At 39.9% G+C, this 22,523-nt stretch overlaps 1 protein-coding gene across 1 annotated transcript in view; it reads left to right on the top strand.

The window, feature by feature from the left end:
• The window catches only part of LOC114650497 (neutrophil collagenase-like), a 46,082-nt gene that overhangs the window by 14,644 nt on the left and 8,915 nt on the right, over positions 1 to 22,523 (top strand). Inside the window, exons 5-7 of the mRNA XM_028800161.2 lie at positions 3,374 to 3,535; positions 9,577 to 9,706; positions 20,491 to 20,624. Coding sequence (XP_028655994.2) covers positions 3,374 to 3,535; positions 9,577 to 9,706; positions 20,491 to 20,624 — 426 coding nt within the window. The remainder of the gene's footprint in view (positions 1 to 3,373; positions 3,536 to 9,576; positions 9,707 to 20,490; positions 20,625 to 22,523) is intronic.

Consider the following 22,523-nt stretch of genomic DNA (forward strand, 5'->3'; position numbering starts at 1 on the left):
TGATTTGCCCTGTTGATTAACATCAGTAAAATGCACTGAAGATAATTTAAGGGAGCGAGATTATTGTCATTTTCTTCCATTGACCTTGCCCGTACTGATGCATCTGTTTATCTTCTTTGATAGAGGTTTCAGTAGACCTAAAATTCTCATTGAATTTGTGTTTTGTATCCAATGATGGGGTGTTACTCAGACTCTAGTTTACTTTCAACCACTGATATTTCTAGTAGGAAGAGAAGCAATTAACTGATTTTGACCTCGTTGGTAGTGGTGATGAGCAAAAAAGGCAAGTTTTAATTTGTATACAGTTTAGTGAAACTGACATAAAATTTTTTCTCAATCAATTTTGAAATTTTTGAACTGCAATGCTCAATGAAGAGTTTTTCTGAGGTTTTTAACGGCTTTTTGGAGTGGGAAACAAGGAATTTCATTTTTACCTGGATTTTTCTTTTCTGTAGCTGCATAAACCATGTACACTCTGTCAAGCACAAGTAAAATCAGTTCTATTTATGCTTCTTGTTCACATCGCTGCAGAAGTTGGCGAATGTACCAGTCAGGGTTCCTCCAATGGCTGGAGTTCAAATTCATGTTTGATGCCTCTTTTGTTCATGTTTAATTCTTTTTTCTGTTGATTATGTGCATCTTTCTTTATTTTTGCTTTTGTCTATGTATGAAACCTGCCTGGGTTATGTTTTGTGTTTTGTAGGTGGTCTCCCAAGAGGTGGGGACACCTACCAATCACCGCCAGGGTCTGCTCTCCACCCTACAAATCTGGAGAGTCTCCCACAGTTCCTGGTAGTTCATTTTGAGCATGCCAGAGACTTGGTGAGATTTTTTTTTGTGTGTGTGTTTCTTGGATTTGTTGGATTTCTGAACCTTATTGCTCTGCTTTTGACCTCATTCAAGATTTCTGTATTGGGGTCTTTTTGCCTGGATTGCCTTTTGTTTTAAGCAACTCTATTCTACAGAACTTCATTCTTGTTACAAGTCATTTTTGTGGAAATAAACCTTTTTATTTTTATAATGATCCTGTATTGTCCTTATATATAGGTGAGGATTGAATGTATACTGCCCTCTAGTGGACTTTTTTGGAAGCTTTTTGGAAATTATTGGGCTTTATCTGTTTAGGGAATCCTAGTCCATGTCAAGAATATATCTGCCAGCTGAAAAAAATAAATGTCTATATATGACAGGAAATGAATCCAGTGATTTTTGAAATAGAAATCTTAAGTTATATACTCCACAACAGACAAACGCATACAGAATTAATGTATGTAAATGTCTCCAGACAGGACTAGACATCTTTCTTCTGGTGTCAATGGTATGAATTTTGCTGGAAGTTAAATTCAATTTGTTTTACTTTTTTGTTGCAAAGTGAATTTAATTTCATGTAAATCATTTTGCTCATCATTAACTGACAGCATATGCATTGGTGGTAGTAACAACTACAGATATGTAACTTGCACCTTGTTCCTATCCTCATATGACATTGCATTTTTAATTAACATGCATACTATGTTCTTTCTGCGGTGGGCTGGCGCCTTGCCCGGGATTTGTTCCTGCCTTGCACCCTGTATTGGTTTGGATTGGCTCCAGCAGACCCCCGTGACCCTGTGTTTGGATATAGAGGGTTGAGAAATGGCTAACTGACTATGCTCTTTAGTGAATCAGGAACTTGCCTAGAAATAAGCACAAAAGCCCTGAAGTAATTGATAGAATGCCATGTGATAAGTAATCCATAAACTATATAAAAATATGAAACAAAATTAACTGCTTATAAATAGTACTATAGTAAAATTGAGAAAAGTCATTAAGAACAAGCAAAATATGACATTTTTTCAACAGCAACCAAACCCCATTTATTGCTGAAAAGAGAGGAGCTCAGCTTGTTGTCTACCATACCTCAGGTATGCTTCTTTTGATAACACTGTTCTGGTCAGTTATCACTTGGCTGAATGCAGGTCATACAGGTTTCTTAATGCATGAAAATTATTGTTTTACCTATTTTGTTCCAGAGTTGTTGTTATTATCTCCAGTCTTTTGCTACCATGAGGTAGATAGAAGTTGCAATGCACAATATCATTGAGCCACCATTATAAAACATTAAAGCTCACTAAGACTGAGGCAGGCAGTATGGTGTAGTGGTTAAGGCTCTGCACCTAAAACTTTGAGGATATGGGTTTAGATCACACTAGTAACACTGTGTGACCATGGGCAAGTCACTTCACCTGCCTTGCTCCAAGTGGAAAAAAAGAAATAATTGATTGTGTCTCAAATTTTGTAAGCTGCTTGGATAAAGGAGTCAGTCAAATCATAAGCAATAATGTCAATGTCTCAGTTTCTGGATAAGTTCAAAACAAATTTAATTTGTAGCTTTTCAGAATATTTTTGAGGAATTAGTGTATGTTATTTTTAAATTTTGGTTCTAGTTATGTATTAGCAAGGCACGGTAGCACAGTGGCGGCACTGTTGCCTCACAGTAAGAATACCAGAATTTGCGTCTCAGGTTCTCCCTGTATCTGTGTGGGTTTCCTCCAAGTGCTGTGGTTTCATCCCATAGTCCAGAGACATCCAGGTTAGGTGGACTGGCAATGCCAAAGTGGCCCTGAAGTGTGTGTAATGTGTGAATGTTTGTGTGAGTGTGCTCACGCTGGCGCCCTGTCCAGGGGATTGTTCCAGTCTTGTGCCTATGCTTGCTGGGATAGGCTCCGACCCCTACAACCTTGCTCAGGATTAAGCAGGCTTGGAAAATTATATGGTATGCTATGGCTATATATTTGGCTCTGACATTTTGGTTTAATTTTTATTCCCTTGCTTTCTGACCCACACTTTTGTTTGACTATACTCTCTCTGTAAACGTTCTTCCAGGCACAAGAAATACTTTTTTCCCATATTTGCTGCCTGCCATTTCCATCTAGTAGCACACCATCACCTCATTTTATCAAAAGCCTGTATCTACATATAGGACCAGTGACTGGATGTTTTTCATTGGTGGCATATTTTCAACAAACTTTTGACACTGTTATCTATAATAGTACCTGAAAGGATGTTGTTCACTCCTGCCAATATGTCTCATACCCTGCTCCATTCAATGCCACTTAAATCTTTCATTTTGGTTATTTAAATGGCTAGGCAGGTTAGACCTAATAAAGTAGCCACTCAGGGCATATAATGATAAAGGAAAACAAAAATTATAGGAGATGGAAAATTTAGTGTTTTTTTGCACAGCCACACCATATGTCCAATATATGTTCACTCTTGGCTACCTTAAAAAATTCTGCAATTACATAAAATAATAATAATACATGTTAATTATATAGCATAAAGTTCAATCCAATCCATATGCTCTTTAAATTCAAACTTCTGTACTCTTTAGATTACAACTTGTTCTCAGTTGCTGTTCATGAATTTGGCCATTCATTGGGTCTCCCTCATTCAAACGACCCTGGATCTGTGATGTTTCCAGCTTACACCTACTTGAAGCCGAATGACTTCACACTTTCATATGAAGATGTTCAGCGAATACAAGACATGTATGGTGAGCTCTACGTTTATGTTAGCTTTCATGGGCGGTGGGCCATTATTAGATAATAAGAATATAATGAATTCAGTCTAATGTTATTTGCTTGAGAATACAAAACACAATTTCTTTATACTTTTTAAGACTGCACCAATAATCTTCACGTTTAACTTTTATTGCTTACTTTATTGGCAAATGTGCATCTGTCATACAACACAAGATTCTCTCATTCTCATTATATCTTTCATATCACTTTGTAAGTTGTATTTTGCCTCTAACATGTATAATTTAAAATTAAATATATAGTAAATTATTTAAAAAAATGATATATAGATGATAACAATGGGCACAGGGTTTTGTGTGGTTGCATTACAGGGATTTGTATAGGGTTATATTCTAGGATTACCAGCCCTCTGGAGCTACAAGTTCTCCTCATATTTATTTTCTGCACACTCACTTATTCTTATAGTTCAAATTTGTGCTATAAAATTATTGCAGTATGAATACATTTTCTCATATGCGTGTAAATCGGTGATCCTAGTGATGGACTTTTGTTTAATCCAGACCACATAAATTTGATATATGAATGAATATTTGCCCAAGAGCAGCAAGAGTGAAAGGGAAGGTCTACAGGACGGTAGTGAGACCAGCTATGTTACATGGGTTGGAGACGGTGGCACTGACCAGAAAGCAGGAGACAGAGCTGGAGGTAGCAGAGTTAAAGATGCTAAGATTAGCACTGGGTGTGACAAGGATGGATAGGATTAGGAATGAGTACATTAGAGGGTCAGCTCAAGTTGGGCGGTTGGGAGACAAAGCCAGAGAGGTGAGATTGCGTTGGTTTTGACATTTGCAGAGGAGAGATGCTGGGTATATTGGGAGAAGGATGCTAAGGATGGAGCTGCCAGGGAAGAGGAAAAGAGGAAGGCCTAAGTGAAGGTTTATGGATGTGGTGAGAGAGGACATGCAGGTGATGGGTGTAACAGAACAAGATGCAGAGGACAGAAAGATATGGAAGAAGATGATCCGCTGTGGCAACCCATAACAGGAGCAGCCGAAAGAAGAAGAATGAATATTTCCACAAACAGTAAAAATGGCACCATGACCATCACCAACAAAAGTGGATGGGAAGATGAGATGAGATATTATTCTGGACAGAGAAATCCACAATTATTAACGTGGTGGTACAGTCTGATGTAAAACCTGAACTGCAATTCCTTGCCTTCAATTTTCAAAAGTCTAAAAAATCACTCAAATGCAGGAATTTCGACTTAAGCTTCAAGAAATATAGGTTTAAGTTTTCAAACATGTGTGATGCAGTTGTATATAAGTTAGCACTGGTTAGCACTGTGATGTTGATTGGTGAGTGTAGTTTGTCCCAGTGCTACCTGTGATGGTCTAGTATCCCATCCAGGGCTGATTCTTGAACTGTGCCAGATGCTTCCAAAAAAGCCGAACACCTACTTGGGGACCATGAAACTTAGACATAGCTGATTGGAGCCATGAGATTGCAGTGGTAACTATTGGACCACTATGCTGCCCATTTTCATTATAAACAAACATGGCATAACTATGAATGTGGGCAAGAAGTACAATCATTAGAGAGTTTATTGAGAAACCTGTGGCATCTTTTATGGATGTTTGCCCTTTCATGGTGTGAAACTGAGCATATGACAGGCAGCTATGTATTTCAAATTACTTGAGAAGAACAAAATGAAATGTGAAGAAAACAGACTCTTAGATCAAGTGAAATAAGATTCTGGGATCTGCAAAGGACAAAATTTACATTTTTGTCTTTAATACTATGTTCTGTTTTTGCCACAACCATAGAAATAATTCATCTAAAACAGTATTCCTACTGTGAAGCAGCCCAGACTCCAGACCAAAATGGTAAGGAGGGCATTTCAAATGTTAGGTGGGTAGGCATGGTTTGATAAAGTCCTAAAAATCCAACATGTAACAGTATACCTGGCAGCAGGGTTGGTGTATTCAATAATACAAGTATGAAGCCAGCAACAGTTAGCTACAGAAAAGAGGAGCTTCCAATGGTGACCGCAATTATCCTAGCACTTTTCATAATGCCGACTCGGGCAATGTTTTTGCTGCACATTTCCCCGAATCCCCATATATCCTTTATAAGCTGTGGACCACTAGTGGATGCTGCTGCACCCAAAATCCCAGATACAACAGCACAGACAGGTACAAATAAATACACATATTGCCACAAATATACCTTATACAAGTTTCTTTCTTCACACCATCAACAACTCCAATGATACAACTCTGGCCTTCTCCACTCCTCCCAGGGGAGCTTCGTCCAACTACTCTCCTAACTCTGACTCCCTGGGTGTAGAGGAGCAGCTTCTTTTTTATACCGGACCTGGGAGTAATTCTAGTGCTAACATATTGCATCCAGGAAGCCCTTCTGGGCTGGGCAGAACATCCCTCTGACAGGAGTGTCTGCCTTCAGTAGCTAATCCTATCTGGACCTGGAGGACCCCATCAGGGCTGCCCACCAAAACTGCATCTCCTGTGGAGCCCTGCTGATGTCTGAATGGGATGCATGCCAGAGGAATGTCTCCACCCAGTATACTGGGCAAGCACATCTCCCTCTGTCCAGCCATTATAAAGGCATCCTTCCCAGGAAAAGTACCACTAACACACCTGATTAGACTACCCATCCACCCACATCCTTCCATTAAAAAGGTCACCCGGCCAGGTAAGGAGCCATTCATGCCATGTTGTGTATTACACGGCATACACTCAATTCACATACAAAGTGTGCTGCTGTAGAGGTTTTGCAAAACAGTGCATTCTATGAACCTGGCTCACAAAAAGGAAGGTAGAGGAAGCCTTTATTGTCATTGTACCATTACAATGTAATTGTAAAAGCTACATCTGTAAACGGTGCAAATACAACAAACAACGACAAACAAATAATAATATAATATAAAAAGCACATATCATATGACAAATAAATACATACATAAATAAGGGATGGAAATTATTATCCACTACATTAATCATCATACATACAGGGAATGAATAAATTAATAAATTTAAAATAAAACTATGTAAACAATATTAAATAAATAAATAATTTTGTGAAAAAATGTAAAACAATAAGAATTATTAGCTTTAAAACAAACACATTAAATTGGTATTAAAAACAATAAAATGTATAATACCAATGTGAATGCTAAACAAATTTTGGATGTATTCTCCTCCTGCACACTTCTCTAAATACCTGGCGCTATTTTAAACTGTCCTGAAAGCTAAATGCCTCCTACCCTTTCAAACTAAACACACGAGGTATGAATTTAGGAGACTTTTAACAGATGCTGTGACCCACCCCTTAAACAGATTCATGAAATTAACAAAATTTTACACAAATGACATAATCAATAAACATTCTGCAGCACCCCTGGGTTTGGACCAAGGAGCCAATCCCTCAGGGTTGGTACATTAAAATGCGATATATCTGAGCACTGACTCATCATAAACATTGGGATTAAAGGGCAAAAAAGTATAGGTTACAACACACATAATAATCTAGCAATAACAACAATCATAATAATATGAATTATCCTCAGACTGGCATAGCATAGGGGACACAAACATGGTAATAAAATTAAATGATCAACATGACTGCAATAGTAGACTTTGAATACATTGCTAAAGATTTAGTTCCAAGTTTATGCTCTCTCTAAAAGGCTTAAATTAAAACTTGTGTTAAATATCCACAAATCCCACCCTCTGTTGTGCAGCAAGATCAATGCCTTGATGTTTATACTCTTCATATCCATTATAGTTGCATTCTTTTCCAGCGCTGCTTTTCTCTAACACTGCTCCAGTATTTCTCACAATTTTTAAAAGCTACAATATACAGTAAATAAGGCATTGGATGTATTGTATGTAATTCTTAGCATTCACACTTATTTTTTTCATTATTTCGTAATGTTAAAAAAAAAAAAAAGTTACATGACAATGCTGAGGCAATGCCTTTCGATTTTATTCCTCCTAATCAGAATATGCGCAGATTGTTATTTCAAATGTGCTACTGAATTGGAACTTGGGTGTATGAATGCACACTGCAGACAAAGACAAACGAGCTGTGTTGCCGATGACTGAGATGCTCTTTTGCTTAAACATGTTGGCATTGCTAGTTTTAAGAGAAGGAAGTTGCATCATCTAGCCAATCATGTGACCAGGATTTCCCTTCTCACTGCCCTGTAACCAATCATAAGACAAAGTTGGACAGTGACAGAGTCAATTCAACTGACACTTAGGTGAAAGACAGTGTGCCATCTTTCAGAGATGCTGCTGCCAGTCAATGAGGTGGCTGCCACTTCAGTGCCAGTCTTGGTGCCAAGAGTCTGTGCACGTTTTCAGTATGCGTATGACATATGTACTGAACGCATTCACAGTCCGCAGCAGCCTCAGTCAGTTTCAATATACTGTACATACAATATAATTTATTGTACAGAAAAATTTAGATTTCATTAAATTTTAAAATAAAAACTGAGAAACCCTGACAGGGATCGAAAAAAAAAGAGTACTGACAACACTACTGGCACAGGGGTTCAAGAAAAACAAAACAAGTCCTAACAGTTTCTGTTGTGCCACTCACAGGTTCTCATCCTTCTTCCAGCAACTACATGTTACCTTAATTGCTGCACTCTAATTTTTATACAGTTAAGACCATGCTGAACTTCTGCACTCTGTACCAAGTCTCACTACACATTACTCCACCTACTGTATTTCTATAGTTTAGACCAGGGGTTGCCAACTCCGGTCCTGGAGGACCACTGTGGCTGCAGGTTTTCATCTTGTTAATGAGTGCCCTGTTTGAGCTGATAATTAACTTCTTGTGAATTCATTTTAATTGACTTGTTTTTTAAGATTTATTCCCCTGAATTTCTTCATCATTCCACTGAATTGCTTCATTTCTTTCCTTAAATAGCACCCAAATAGAAATGAAATGTGAAGTGAGTGAGCCAGCAGAAGACCAAGTCAGGGCCTCAAACTCCAACCAATTTCACTCCAACCAGTTGCTTAATTAGGCGCTGAGTCCTGTTATTAATTGAACCCATTCTTTAATTCCATGGATTGTTCCTGCTCTCATTGTTGAATAGCATACTTTTCCAAAACTGTTGATTTTCTGTTTTCTAAGAGCACTAGTAAAATGTTTTGGGGACCTGAGCAGATCGACATTCCTGAGACTTTCATCTTTCTTTATTTTCAGATATTGTATGATGGATGCCAGTTGTTTTGGCTCATTTTGTATCTCTTTATTGTTTGGCTGCTAATTAAGGAAAAAAGAAACAATGAAGGGGTCTATGTCTTCAAGAGCAAGTCAATTAAGAAGCAGCAAAAAACAGGTCACTCATTAAGAAATGGGTTAGAATGAAAACCTGCAGCCACGGTGGTCCTCCAGGACCAGAGTTGGCGACCCCTGGATTAGACTACACAATGTTTCATGCTAAACTCTAGGAACTCTTAATGTGTATTGTTATTAACTTTGTTCTAAAGCTGTAATATTGATTTACACGTTGATCTGTGTTATTTGTGGACATCAAAAGTTAAGACTGAAGTGGCTCTAAGCATAGCTCTAGTGTCACAGAATTTTCACTACACTTTGTTGTATGTTATACAGTGAACACTACACAAAATTCAGGTTGAGCTGTACTCTCCATTCTATCATGCCTACACAACATATCGTACTGATCTCTTTAGTCCAGAGTACCATCTTTTTCACTTTAATGATACATTATACAATATCCTTGCTGAAGTCTTTGCATTACAGATAACAAAAATACAATATCTTGAAAATCTACTCAGGGAAACATGAAAATAAAGTTTGCAAAACCAAATGATGTTGTAGATAAACTCCCTCCTGTGCTGGAATAACCATACATTGTATAAACACATTCTTAAAAACTATTTTATCTGATATTTTACAAGTAATGGCTTGTACAGTATGTCACACAAAAATGTCTAGTCTATGGAAGTCTGTTGCTGAAAGATAAAGGTATCATCACTTATGCTTGTATTTTTAGGTGCAAATCCAAATAAGGGTATGTCATTCCTACGAAAGGTGCCTCCAAAAACACCAAATAAGTGTGACCAGAATTTGTCTTTTGATGCTGTTATGAGGTTGCAGAATGAAGTCATATTTTTTAAAGACAGGTAAGCGAGAAAAAGCTTTCACTTTATAACCCTGGAAAAACCAAACACATCGTTAAATATGTCTAGAATGACCAGATAAAGGTTTTCCTTTGTTACGTCTATGAGAATTAATCTTGTTTTTTTTTTTCTTATTGAGAATAACTTTTTATAGCTAGATTTAATCAGTTCAGAGCAGCCCTGGGGATTATGCTATTCCAGCAAAAAATGGGCACAAGACAGCAAAGAGTTCTGTTACAAGGCACAGACCCACCCTCTCTCACTTACACACACCAATTGAAATAATAGACATGAATTTGCCATTTGGAAGGAAATCAGGAGTACCTGTAGAGAAAGGCACCAGCCAGACCTGGGGCCTAATGCATAATGGCGTACGTAGAATTCACACTATAACATGGTGTACGGACAAAAGCAGAAATGTGCTTACGCACAAAAAAATCCAGATGCATAAATCCGTGCGAACAGCAAATACTTCCATGTTCTTCTGCTACATAAATCCCAGTCAGCATGAAAAGTAACGCACGTGCACAGGCCTGCTGCCCCACCCCAACTCCTCCCAGAATTACGCCTCTTTGAATATGCAAATCAATATAAATAGCTCTTAAGATCAGCCTTCTGTGAAAAGACAATGGCAAAAGCACGGGGGAAAATAGAATTTCAGCGAATACCAAGTGGAGGCAAAGGAAAAACATACTATTTGTTGGTTTAAACAGTGGCATAAACAACAAAATGAAGTTGATCGAGTGACATAGAGTGTTGGAGAAACTTGAAAGCTCAAGTTCACAAAGTCGCACAGTGCCCGAAATAAAAAAGAAGTTGTCAGATATCAAAGTCACTGTGACACTGTGAAAAGGCGAGTCGTAGCCCAACGTTTGAGTTTTATATGAAAGCTTATTAGTGTACAGAGAAAAAAAAAACAGGCACACAGTGGGGAAAAAAGCACGAAATGTCAACTTTAATCTTGAAATTTCCACTTTAATCACGTAGTTTATTTTGTCATTAAAGTAGAACATCATAAATTTCATCTTAAAATTATTTAATTTGTATTTGATCTATGTGCTCTATGAGTGTGAATCACTATGTGATACTATACATCTCAGTATTTTAATTATTCAGAGAGCTGTAATATTACAAATGTAATGGATTCTGTGTCCTGTTGGAGGAAGAGAAAGCACGTGCCGGGAAATGTAGTCTGGCAGGGCAGCCCTGCTGGGGTCACAGGGTCCCGCAAGAGGGAAACAAGGGAAACAGGGAAAACAAAAAGCGAAACAGGGAAACAAGCTCCCTGCTCATATAATGGACTTCTATGTGACCCGGAAGTACTTCCATTGGGAAATCGCCCTGGCACCAGAAGTACTTCTGGGTCTGTAATAAAAGGGACCACACTCCCTTACTCAGGCAAGTCAGAGCTGGGTGGTAGAGAGGCAACACTTGACTGGAGGTTTGCAGTGCGGTGGTGAGAGAACAAATTGTGGAGAGAAAAAGATCAGTGTTTTGTGCGTATTGGTTATATTTTTGGAGGTATTTAAATAAACCCTTCATTCATTTTTGATAAAGGACTGTGTTTTGGTGATCGTGTTGGGGTTTAGGGCTCACTGACGCCCGGGGTTTATCACAATATATATATATATATATATATATATATATATATATATATATATATATATATATATATATATACATATATATTGTGGGGAACAGCCCGGACACAGACAGGCAGACATCATTTTGTCACCCAACACACGTTTATTATACAATCACTATTTACAGAAATGCCACACAACCCACAGACTTCCCCAAAGTCCAGGCCAATACCACAATGCCTCGCTCTCTTCAGGCCGCCTCCTGTCTCTCCTCTAAGACCTCGTCCTCTTCCACCCAACTCCAGCCATCTTGCGGAGGGAGGCGGCCCCTTTTATAAGCACCCGGATGTGCTCCAGGTGTGTCCCGGCAATTTCCCGCTGACACCCCCCAGTGTGGCGGAAGTGCTGGCTGCGTACCCAGAAGCACTCCTGGTGTCCCCACTCGTCTTCCCCACAGCACTTCCGGTCACCCCCTCATGGTTTGAAGGAGGCGTGAGCCCTCCTACGGTCTTCCTGGGCGTCCCGGCTGGGTGCCACCCCCAGCTGCGTGCCACAGTGCCCCATCGCCAGCGAAGACCCGTCCGGCGAAGCAGCCCATCCCACGAGGGCAGGTCCCCAACGAAGTGGTTCCTATTGCACATCCAGGGTCCGGTCCTGCAAGATAAAAGCAACAGGGGCAGAGCGCTGCCTGGACACCACCTCCTGGCATCCCTCCATGCCACGTTCTGGCAGTGCTCCCCCCTCCGACCGGCACCCCGGGACTTGCCTCTTTGGCACCCCCTCTGTGGGTTCCGTACCCCTCTTGATGGGTTACTTGATGGGCGGCCCTTCTTTGGACGAGTGCACCCAGCACCACACCCCTTCCTATCGGAGGAACCGGCATTCACCCCTTGATTCCTCCTGTCACTCTTGGACGCCCTGACGGTCTGAGTCTGCGCATGAGAAACGCACAGATCCAACCCCGTCTGCGTCCATACAGAACGACGGGAGACTGCCGCGGCTCGGGCCATAGGGCGCTAGGACCCAGGACACTCATCAGCCCCTGTCTCACCTGCCCACTTGCTCTTTCTCCCCTCACCTCGCGCACAGCCATCACCACCGCGTCTGCTGTTGGAGACCCACCTACTCGGTTCCATTCACATATGTCGCGGGCCCCTTCGGTTGGATCTCCCTTATGCTCTACGGGGTCGGCTCTACTCACCTTCCCCGCCGTACATCTCTGGCCAAAGGATCCAGCATCACGTCGTTCTGCCGTAGCACGCAGCGTCTGCAAAGATGCGACCGCCTTCCCCTCCAGCTCCGCATGGAGAGTACTAAGCACCTGTAACAGGGGCCCTGTGGACTGAAGGCACTCCTCCAGTGCGCGCAGCGGCCTAGGCAAGGACAGAAAGTCAGCCGACGGTGGGCTTACCTGTCTGTCAGCACCACACGTCGACTGCGGGCACACAAGACACACCGCCCAATCCCGTGCCTGTCACAGGGAGGGACTTCTGGTCCGCGGCCATTTTGGCTCTTCTCCTCCTGGTGCAGTGACGAGCTGGCTTGTTGTGCTGCAGCGTCTCCCTCTCTGCAGCCCCTGCTGCTGCAGCCGCATCTGAAAAGCTCCGCAGAGCAGCGCTGTCTGCCACCGACGCAGACCCGGGCAGCCCCTGCCTGCAAAACACAAAACAAGCTCAGCCCCTGAGGGCTGGCTGCCAGCGAGCAGGGAACTTACCTCCCGGGTCCCGTCTCTCCGAAGCCGCTGCCTCGGCATGGCCTCCTTCGACACCGCGCTGCCCGGGCGCCTTCAGCGGCTGCACACTCCTTGGTGCCCGCTGCACTCAGGTAAGGCTCATCGATATTTCGCCGCACCAGGAGAGAACTTTGGGACCACGGTCCGTTAGCGGTCTGTGGGGTGAGTCTTTCTCGCGGGGCTGTGGGCACGCCGCTCCTGCTATGCGTGTGTGGGTTTACCTGCTGTACCGGACTGCCCACAAAATTATTTTGTCAGGGTCCCTGCCTTGTAGCAGGCAGAGAGTCCCATCTGGGATGCCATTGTGGGGAACAGCCCGGACACAGACAGGAAGTCATCATTTTGTCACCCAACACACGTTTATTATACAATCACTTTTTACATAAATGCCACACAACCCACAGACTACCCCAAAGTCCAGGGCAATACCACAACACCTCACTCTCTTCAGGCCGCCTCCTGTCTCTCCTCTAAGACCTCGTCCTCTTCCACCCGACTCCAGTTATCTTGCGGAGTGAGGCGGCCCCTTTTATAAGCACCCGGATGTGCTCCAGGTGTGTCCCGGCAATCTCCCTCTGACACTCCCCAGTGTGGCGGAAGTGCCGGCTGCATACCTGGAAGCACTCTGGGTGTCCCCATTTGTCTTCCCCCCAGCACTTCCTGGTGTGGTGGATGTGCTGGGGTCCAGGGTTCTCCAGGCATGGGGGTGCCCCCTGGCAGTGACCACAGGCCCCTACAGGGTTGAGCTTCCCAGATCTGTACCCGTGGCCCCCAAAGGAACCAGGGTGGTTGCCCCCTCGTGGTCTGGAGGAGGCGTGAGCCCTCCTCCAGTCTTCCTGGTATGTATATACCAATGGCTCAATGGAGATTGCAAATAACAGTTTTGATAGGAGGCATCCTTGTCTAGTGCCACATTCTAATTTGAAGTAGTCTGAAACAATGTTGTGTATACAAACTGAAGCTTCTGGACTAGTATACAGTAGTTTGATCCTTGCACATATGTTTAGGCCAAACCCAAATATGTGCAATGTAGTGAATAGGTATTCCCATTCAACCATGTCAAATGCTTTTTCTGAATCCAACAATAAGAAGGGTTGTTAGGGTGTTAGACTTTGTGGGTGAATATATTACATTAAACAGGCATTGAAGATTGGAAGCTGTCTACCTTTAATAGATCCAGTTTCATTTTGTGATATTACCAAAGGAAGCACTTTCTTGATCCTTCTAGCTAGAACTTTTGGTAGAATCTTAACATCATTATTCAGAAGTGAGATTGGTCTGTATGATTTAAATTGTAATAAGTCCTTATTTTTCTTAGTAAAGATGGTAATTAATGCTTGCCAAAAAGTTTGAGGTGGAATGTTATTGTCTGTGGCTTCTATAAATGTTGCTAATAAAAGGGGAGCTAACTTAATTGAAATTTTTTATAAAATTCATAAGGGTAGCAATCAGGGTATGTATTGGTAATTACTGGTATTGCATTGTGAACTTCCTGCTTGTGGATTTGTTGAGCTAAGATCTTATTAGCCTTCACTCCGTGTTCATAGTAATGATGTTGTGATTTAAAAATTTGTTGTGTTTCTTTTGTCGTCAAGAGGTTCAGTTCGGAATACAAAGCTTGTCTTTTCCTAAAACGTGCCACATTTGGGAACCTTGAGTGCTCTTGATCTATTCAGGTAATTTCACTGATTAACCGTGATGCTTTCTTGGTTTCGGATTTATTTTTGTGGGAGAGATATAAAATAATCTGTCCTCTTAATAATGCTTTCAGAGTTTCCCAGAGTATTCCTGCAGAGACCTCTGAGAATGCATTTGTCTCTAAAAAAATCTATTTTCTTGGATATAAATTCTGTACAGTTCTCATAAGCTAATAAAAGTGGGTTAAGATGCCAGCTGTGACATGAGTATGTGGGGCATATTGATTTGAGCTCCATGATCAGAGGGGTGTGGTTAGAGTTAAAAGTAGCATTGTACTTGCAAGATTTGATCATGGGCAAAGAATTTAAAGAAATAATAAACTTCTTGAGTAACAGTGATGTACTGCGAGAAGAAAGAATATGTTCTTCAGTTTGGATTTAGAAACTTCCAAGGGACTGATAAGTTGTGATTAATTACAAACTGTGCAATTGATTTTACAGTGTTATATGTTATCGCCCCTGTAGCTGAAGACCTATTCAGGGGCCTCTTGTATAAATGGTGCATACACACATAAATGTTGCATAGTCCCATTTCCACTCTCAAATCGTGATGTATAAAACCTAAAATTGGCATAAAGCCATGCACATTTTCACGGTTGCTCAAAACCTGGCGTATGCAAGTTCTCTGCTCGGTTTTGCAAACTGGCGGCACCCAGCGTCAAAGTAGTGCTACTGTTCCAGTGTGGTTTCCCTTTCTTTTTTAGATCCACATCCCTGATGCAGCTTTATAAATACACTGAAATTAACCGCATATTGCTTATTAGTTTAATGCATCTGAATGTAATTAACCTGTAACAATATAATGGTCCATGGAATGGCCAAACTATTCCAAATACCATAGCTGCTTTAGCGTTGTTACTCTCACTACACCTTCTTCTTCTTCCTTCAGCTGGTACCGTTAGGGGTTGCCACAGCGGATCATCTTTTTCCATATTACCCTCACTACACCACTCGGAGTATTTATATCACTGTATCTGAGTGTGGAATCACACAGCTGATTGGAAAGAGAATTATCGGTATATAGCATCAAGCACACGCTGCCTCAGTCATGCTGACTATTTGAACTGCTCTCATACGACAAACACTTCAGAGCCTTTCCTGTACCGACCTCACGGTTCAGAAACAAATGGGTCTCCTGTAAAAATACCGTCTTGGCATTTAGACCTATTAGGTGAGAGAATACTTCCTTTCTCTTTAATTTATGATTGAGACCTTTGACATTCCAGCTCACAATTCACTGTTTGGTCATAGAGACATTGCTTCTGAACTTTTGTTGACATTTTCTAGTCTTAAATTAAGGTGGTACATTATTACATAAAATAGCTTTAACCTTAATTTCTGATTTTACCAGGAGTTATAGCTATGAAGCCTATTGTTATCTTAGCTCTTACAATTGTAAGGGTTAAAATGATAGATTAAAAATAGTTTGCTCTCTTTCACTCCCCCCAACCGCCCTGCCCCCCATTTTGCCTCCCCACATGAGGCTAGACAATACTTCATGAAGTCCCAGTCCTCTGACATACCCAGAGATAGAGTATGTCTTAAACAAAACAAGCCTCCTGCAGCAGTGTAGGAGGATTGAAGTAGTGATATCTATTGGCAAATCCAAATACTATAAACCTAGAATATAATCTTAAACAGTCCTGAAAGAGTAAACCCAGGGAATGATGTTAAACAGTCCCCTTTGGGGAGAAAAAACTGAAAAATTATAATTGTAATTTAAATGTAAAAATAGCTGAGAAATAAACAGAATGCATAATTACGGCAAAATTCTCATTGCAATTTGACCAAATAGCAAGTAAAATCTTCTTTGCCTTGCCAGAATACAATTTGACTCATGATCGTATTTCAAAAAGTGTTGGGATCCATTTTCTTAGCTTTTTTCTGCTTCATCTGGAGAATTAAAAATGCAGAACTTGAATATTCACATTCAATTTAGCAGGATGCAAGAGACTGTATCTGATTTTGGCTTTCTGTAAGCTCTGTTTAATGCTTTGCTTAAAAGACTTAAAGTTTGCTTAACTTCTTAAAGCTGAGTACCATGTGCTCTAAATTTATTTTCAAACTTACTCACTTTGTCCTTAATTTATTTGCCCAATTTTTTTCTAGCATACCTTTAATGGTTGCCTCAAAGCGATTACTTAAATGTTTCTCAAAGTCTTTAATATCCTGAAGCAGCTTCTCATTTGTCATCTTTTATATTTTTCTTTATATCCTTTGTAACTGTCTTTGTATCTCATTTATGTCCCTCACCCCACCCCACCAAGTGCGGTAGTTATTGCGGTGATCATTACGGTGATAGCTACCTTTAGCTTGGACTGTGTGAATAAACCTTTTATTCAAACCAGGGGTCATGTCTGAAGATTGGGATGCAATTACTACTACTACAGGTTTTAGAACATCCCTATTTTTTGCAGTTTTTATTGAAATTTAAATAGTCCAATGAATTACCTGAAATAGTAGAAAGGTACCAGTGGTTAAAAAGTGATTCAGCCGTCAAACACTGAAAAACAACATCATTTTTAGAGTTTTACAAAAAGGCTTTTTTTCAGGGAATAAGTAATGGGTTAACAACTTATAGCTTTTCTGCAACGATGGAAGTCAATTAAATGTTTAAAATGAATCCAGGCAATTCCTACAGATGTCCCAACTTTTGTTGAATACTCGCAAACCTTCTACCTGTATAAAAGCAGTGCTGGAACAAAGTGTGTTGCTACAGCCTTTGAATCATTATATGGAGAATATTACACTATACATTACTATTGTAATGGTGAGGAAAAAACAATTAACAAAGGAAGACAGACAGACCACTACAACTCTTAAAGTGTAGGTCTTTCCTTTAGAGAAATTGCAAAGAAAGCCTATCTATCTATTGTGTTTTTAAGTTCCAATATTACAGTTTCATCCATCCACTTTTTTAATGTGCCTATCATAGTCTAGCCTTCTAGGATAAAGAGCACAATTTGCTATCACTGTGTGTAAACAAAGATGGCAGACTGGAATAATTTCATGACATAAATATAACTTTTATTTTAGGATAGCATTAAAAATTTACATCAACTTTAAAATATTTTCCACAGATTTTAAAGCATATTTTTGTACACCTTTACAAGTTGCAGTAACTCTTTTGTTTAGGTACTACAAAAATGCATCTATTACTCGTATACTCTTATTTAACAAGACCTTAACAAAGGCTGCCTTTGGTCTTTATTGTACTTTTAAAGCATCAGTAGATAGGTTATTCACCTCTGTGCAGTGTGGCATTTGATATGCTGGTAATATTACTTATGAATATTAAGGATGTACAGGTTGTATATTGAAATATGAGACATCAAGATAAATATGTCTCACTTTACACATTTCTGACTGTTCCAAAGTGAAGTTATTTTAGCAGGTCACATTGTGAAGATGAATAATCAGTTTACTGGTGTTTTGTAAGTGTCATTAAAACTAAAAGAAGACTTTGTTAAGATTTTGTTACATAAGAGTACATGAGTAATTGATGCATTTTTGCACTACCTAAGCTAAAGTGTTAGCCAATATACTGTATCAGTGACTGAGATACTTTTTGGTTATCTTTACATACTTTCTATATTACTGGAAATTTAAACATTGTGGCTCATATAATTCTAATAATCCACTGCTTAGTACAACATTATTTAACACAAATTATTTAGTTATTCGATGGAGTTTGTTATGACATAAAGTTCAGCCCTGATTCATGGCCTCCAGATATTTTTTTCAGTTTCTAAAACCAAAGCTTGACTGGGAAGCTCAGTTGTGGTTTTCAATGAGTGCCAGACAGTGACCTCAGTGAAATTCAATAAAAAAGTCTTATGAAATGAAAGCAAACTCTTTGGGAAGGGAAATGCACATTTTATAGAAGGAAGTGCCAAAATCACAGAAATGACTCCCTTAAGTTGTCAACAACACAAAAAGCTGACATTGTCACTGAAGGAAAATGTACAAAGCACTTCCTCCACTTATCGTCATACATCTGTGCTAATATAGTGCACAGAGCCAATGCACAATCAGCATACTGGGAGCTCATTCATTTAACCGGCTTTTTAGTGTAACCATTGATGGCCCTCCAGTCCAGTGGAGGGCGCACTCACTGAAGTTCAAGTCACCCATTAGTCTAGCATACATATTTTTAGACGTGGGAAGACAACTCAAGTATCTTAAGAGAAATCCAAAAGGCAAAGTTTTTAAATCTACATAGATAATGACATGGTGTGTGTGAATGTGTATGGTGGGGGGGCTGTAAGAGAAAGGTGCTAACCACCTTGTTAGACATTCAATATATGGCTCAATTATCACAAAAAAAAACTTCATATCTGAGATTCATATTCTTGAAATATTTTAGCAAGTGAGGACATATGTGAAGCTAAACAGCATCAGGTTTCATACAGTTGGTGGAACTGAGTACAAACTGGATGCAGGGCCATCTTAACGCATGGGCACGCTGGGCATTTACCCGGGGGCCCCATGCTAATCTATGTATGTTCTGACTTGCCGAGTGGTTGTCTAGGTAGTGGCCCCAGTACACTGTTTTGTCCAGGGGCCTATAATGCTGGTAAGATGGCCCTGAATGGATGTACAAGAGTTAATATGGAGCAGCCCGGTTAACACGTCAAATAAGGAATGTAATATGCTAGCATATTTGCTGTTTGAAAACGGCAGAATAATGTCTCTTTAAGTGCTTCCTGCCTGCATCAAACTAATCCACTAAGTTATGCATACTGTAACTCCGAGCTTTGAGTAAAAATGATTCCAACTGCTGTTATCTATATTTCTATGTCTAATTAATAAAATGCATGGATATCCTCTGAAAGCCTACATATGCATATAAATATAAACATACAAAAAGTATTTTTCAATGCCAGTCTCAATTTGCTATATCAGCGCTTAATTTCATTTCTAACTGACTTGACCAAAAATACCTATATTAATGCCACTGCTAATTTTCAGTTTGCTACTCTGGATTTTCATGTCATTTTTAATTCTGGATGCTGTTTTCAGGGTTTGCTTATCAATTTTTATATGCCACCTAAGGATGTGTTTTGCCTTGCACCCAAAGATCCTAGACTATGCTCTGGCTCCCCATGATGTTTAAATTAAATGCTAGGAGTACTGATCGAAGAACTTTATTATTTGTCAGTTTTTTGGGTTTTTTTTGTACCTTTTCAATTGGTTTCATTTGTATTCTTGTCTGCATTTTAAAATGGGGCTGGCACAGTGGTAGCACTGCTGCCATGCAGTGAGGTGACCAGGGTTTGTGTCCCAAGTCCTCCCTGCATGGAGTTTACATACAGTATTCTCGCCATTTCTGCATGGGTTTCCTCCAGGTGCTCCAGTTTCCTCCCACTGTCGAAATTCATGCAGGTTAGGAGAATTGACATTGCTGAATTGGTGTGAGTGTGTGTTCACCCTGCAATGGATTGGCGCCATGTTAGCTGGGATTGACTCCAGTGATCGTGGTCAGGATTAAACAGGTTAGAAAATTTCATGACATTCTGAAGTGTCTTGTGATGATGTGTGTAAAATAAGACATAATATTAAAAATAAAATAACTGGTTCTGCATGGTATATTTTTACCCCTTGGCATATCACCACTTATCTATATTCAAGCTCTTCAACACATGCATATTCAGAATTATAATTATCTCCAAGATGTACCATTAAAGAATACCAGCCAGTTTCAGATTTGGTCTCTTCTGTATACCTCAGGAAGTGGCTTTTACTTATCTTTTGAACATTTTCTTTTGGTTACAGATTTATGTGGCGCAGACACCCGGAGTTTATAGACCTACGCCTGTCTTTCATTTCTGCCATTTGGCCAGCACTCTCTTCTGGCATAGATGCTGCATATGAAAATACTGAACAGCGCCACCTTGTGTTCTTCAAAGGTTAGCCTTTTTCAATTCTTCATTCATTTTTCCACCATGGGGTTGCAAGGGAGCAGTATTTGGCACAAGCCTGAACATCCATCTCAGGGCACACTCACATTAACACCCTCACACTAACATCTTTGGCATGTTGAAGGAAACTAGAGTAAAAAATCCTTGTGGACATACTGAAAACACACAACCTGCACAAAGATAGTGGCCAGAAGAAGTATTCCACACACCAGGTTCTGAGAAATGTGAGACAGGAACAGTAACCATTATGCCACCATGCATTTATATTTTACCTTCAGTGCTGACTGGAGTATTAACACATTTACCTGTGCATCCTTCATATTATACTATATGTTTTTATCCAGCTTCAAAGAGTAATCATGATATGAACAGTAATAATAACTTATTACAATTATTATAACAATCATAACAATCATTGAATTTTATTTAGTCTAGCGGTTAGTGGGCTATCCATCCCAGCCTGGGCACTGTTTGTGTGCATTTCACATTTCCTCACTGTGTCTGTATAGATTTTTTTTAGGTACTCTGTTTTTCTTTGCAAACTTAAAAGATGTATTTGTTGCATTAATTGGATACTTTAGCTTAGCATGGTGCGTGTAACTGTGCTATAGAATAGAATGGCTGCCCATCCAAGATTTTCTCTTCCTTGTACTCAGTGCTTCAGGGATTAGCTCCAGCTCCTTATAATCCTGAAGGTACACTGGTGTGTATTTCAGCATGATGTGACAGGGCAACCTGAGAAAGCGCCATTCTCATTCTTTGTTACCAATATTGAATGTTTAAAATCACGGAAAATATAAAGATCACTTTCAGGAAATGGATTGATAAATACATATGAGTCTTCAACTTTCTTCATTTCTTCTTCCATATGATGCTTCACTTATGCTGTTTTTCTCCCAGCATTGGTGGAATGGCGGTCTTTTTTAAGTTCCTATAATATACACTGACAGCTTTCTAGCTTTCCTAAAGGGGATTAAAGAATTCATTGAGCTTAAAACCTGCTCTGTAAAATGAAGAAATGTTCTAGAAGAACGTCAATCGCTTGATGGTAACCATCAGGTCTAAGGATTTAATGAATAAGCAGTTAATAATTATGTGCAAGTGAAAAGCAAATATTGATTACCGTATATAATCTTGGATGAACTTCCCCAAAAAACATGCAACATTATAACAAATGTAAGAAAGAGCATGTGATGCCTTTTAATCTGCAATTTTACAACTGAGTGTAAAGTACTTTTGTGCTAATCTTGCCTATGATGTCACTTAGTAAAAAAGCATCGACTGTTGACTGAAAACCCACAAGACAATGCTTTAATTACACAGCACAACAATTTTTTTGAAAAGTCTTGCTTCCTGAAAAGTTTTTGCTGATTGTGATAGGTACCTACTGGGTATGCACAAATATAGTTTTGGTTTTACTGTATCACGTAGGAACTCTGAGAAATAGACATTTATATGTTTACTGACAATAGCGTATTTCGTCACGTTTATGTTTTGCATAAGCTATTAAATTCAACAGAATTAAAAGTGTTTTGCTTCTGATTTTCTTTTGCATTCAATGTCTGGTGCATCACGTTGCAGTGTCCAACAGTAGTCAGCAAGCATTGACAGATTCCAGTTGCCCTGGTATCGTTTCTCCATCGTCGCAATGTCCTAGTGAAACCTTGCACCGTGTTCATCACTGACAGCACCGAGATTTGCAGGGAAGAAGTCCAAGTGTGAGTGGAGGAAATGAATCTTGAGTGACATGTTGCACTTCATTGTCTTGTAGGCTTTGAGAAGTTTGTCTACCAGCTGAATGTAGTTTGGGGCTCTGTAATTGCCCAGAAAATTGTCGACAATATCTTTGAAGGCTTTCCAGGCAATTTTGTCTGGCCCAACTAACTC

The sequence above is a fragment of the Erpetoichthys calabaricus genome, chromosome 4 (genome assembly GCF_900747795.2).
Source record: "Erpetoichthys calabaricus chromosome 4, fErpCal1.3, whole genome shotgun sequence".
Classification (NCBI taxonomy): domain Eukaryota; kingdom Metazoa; phylum Chordata; class Cladistia; order Polypteriformes; family Polypteridae; genus Erpetoichthys; species Erpetoichthys calabaricus.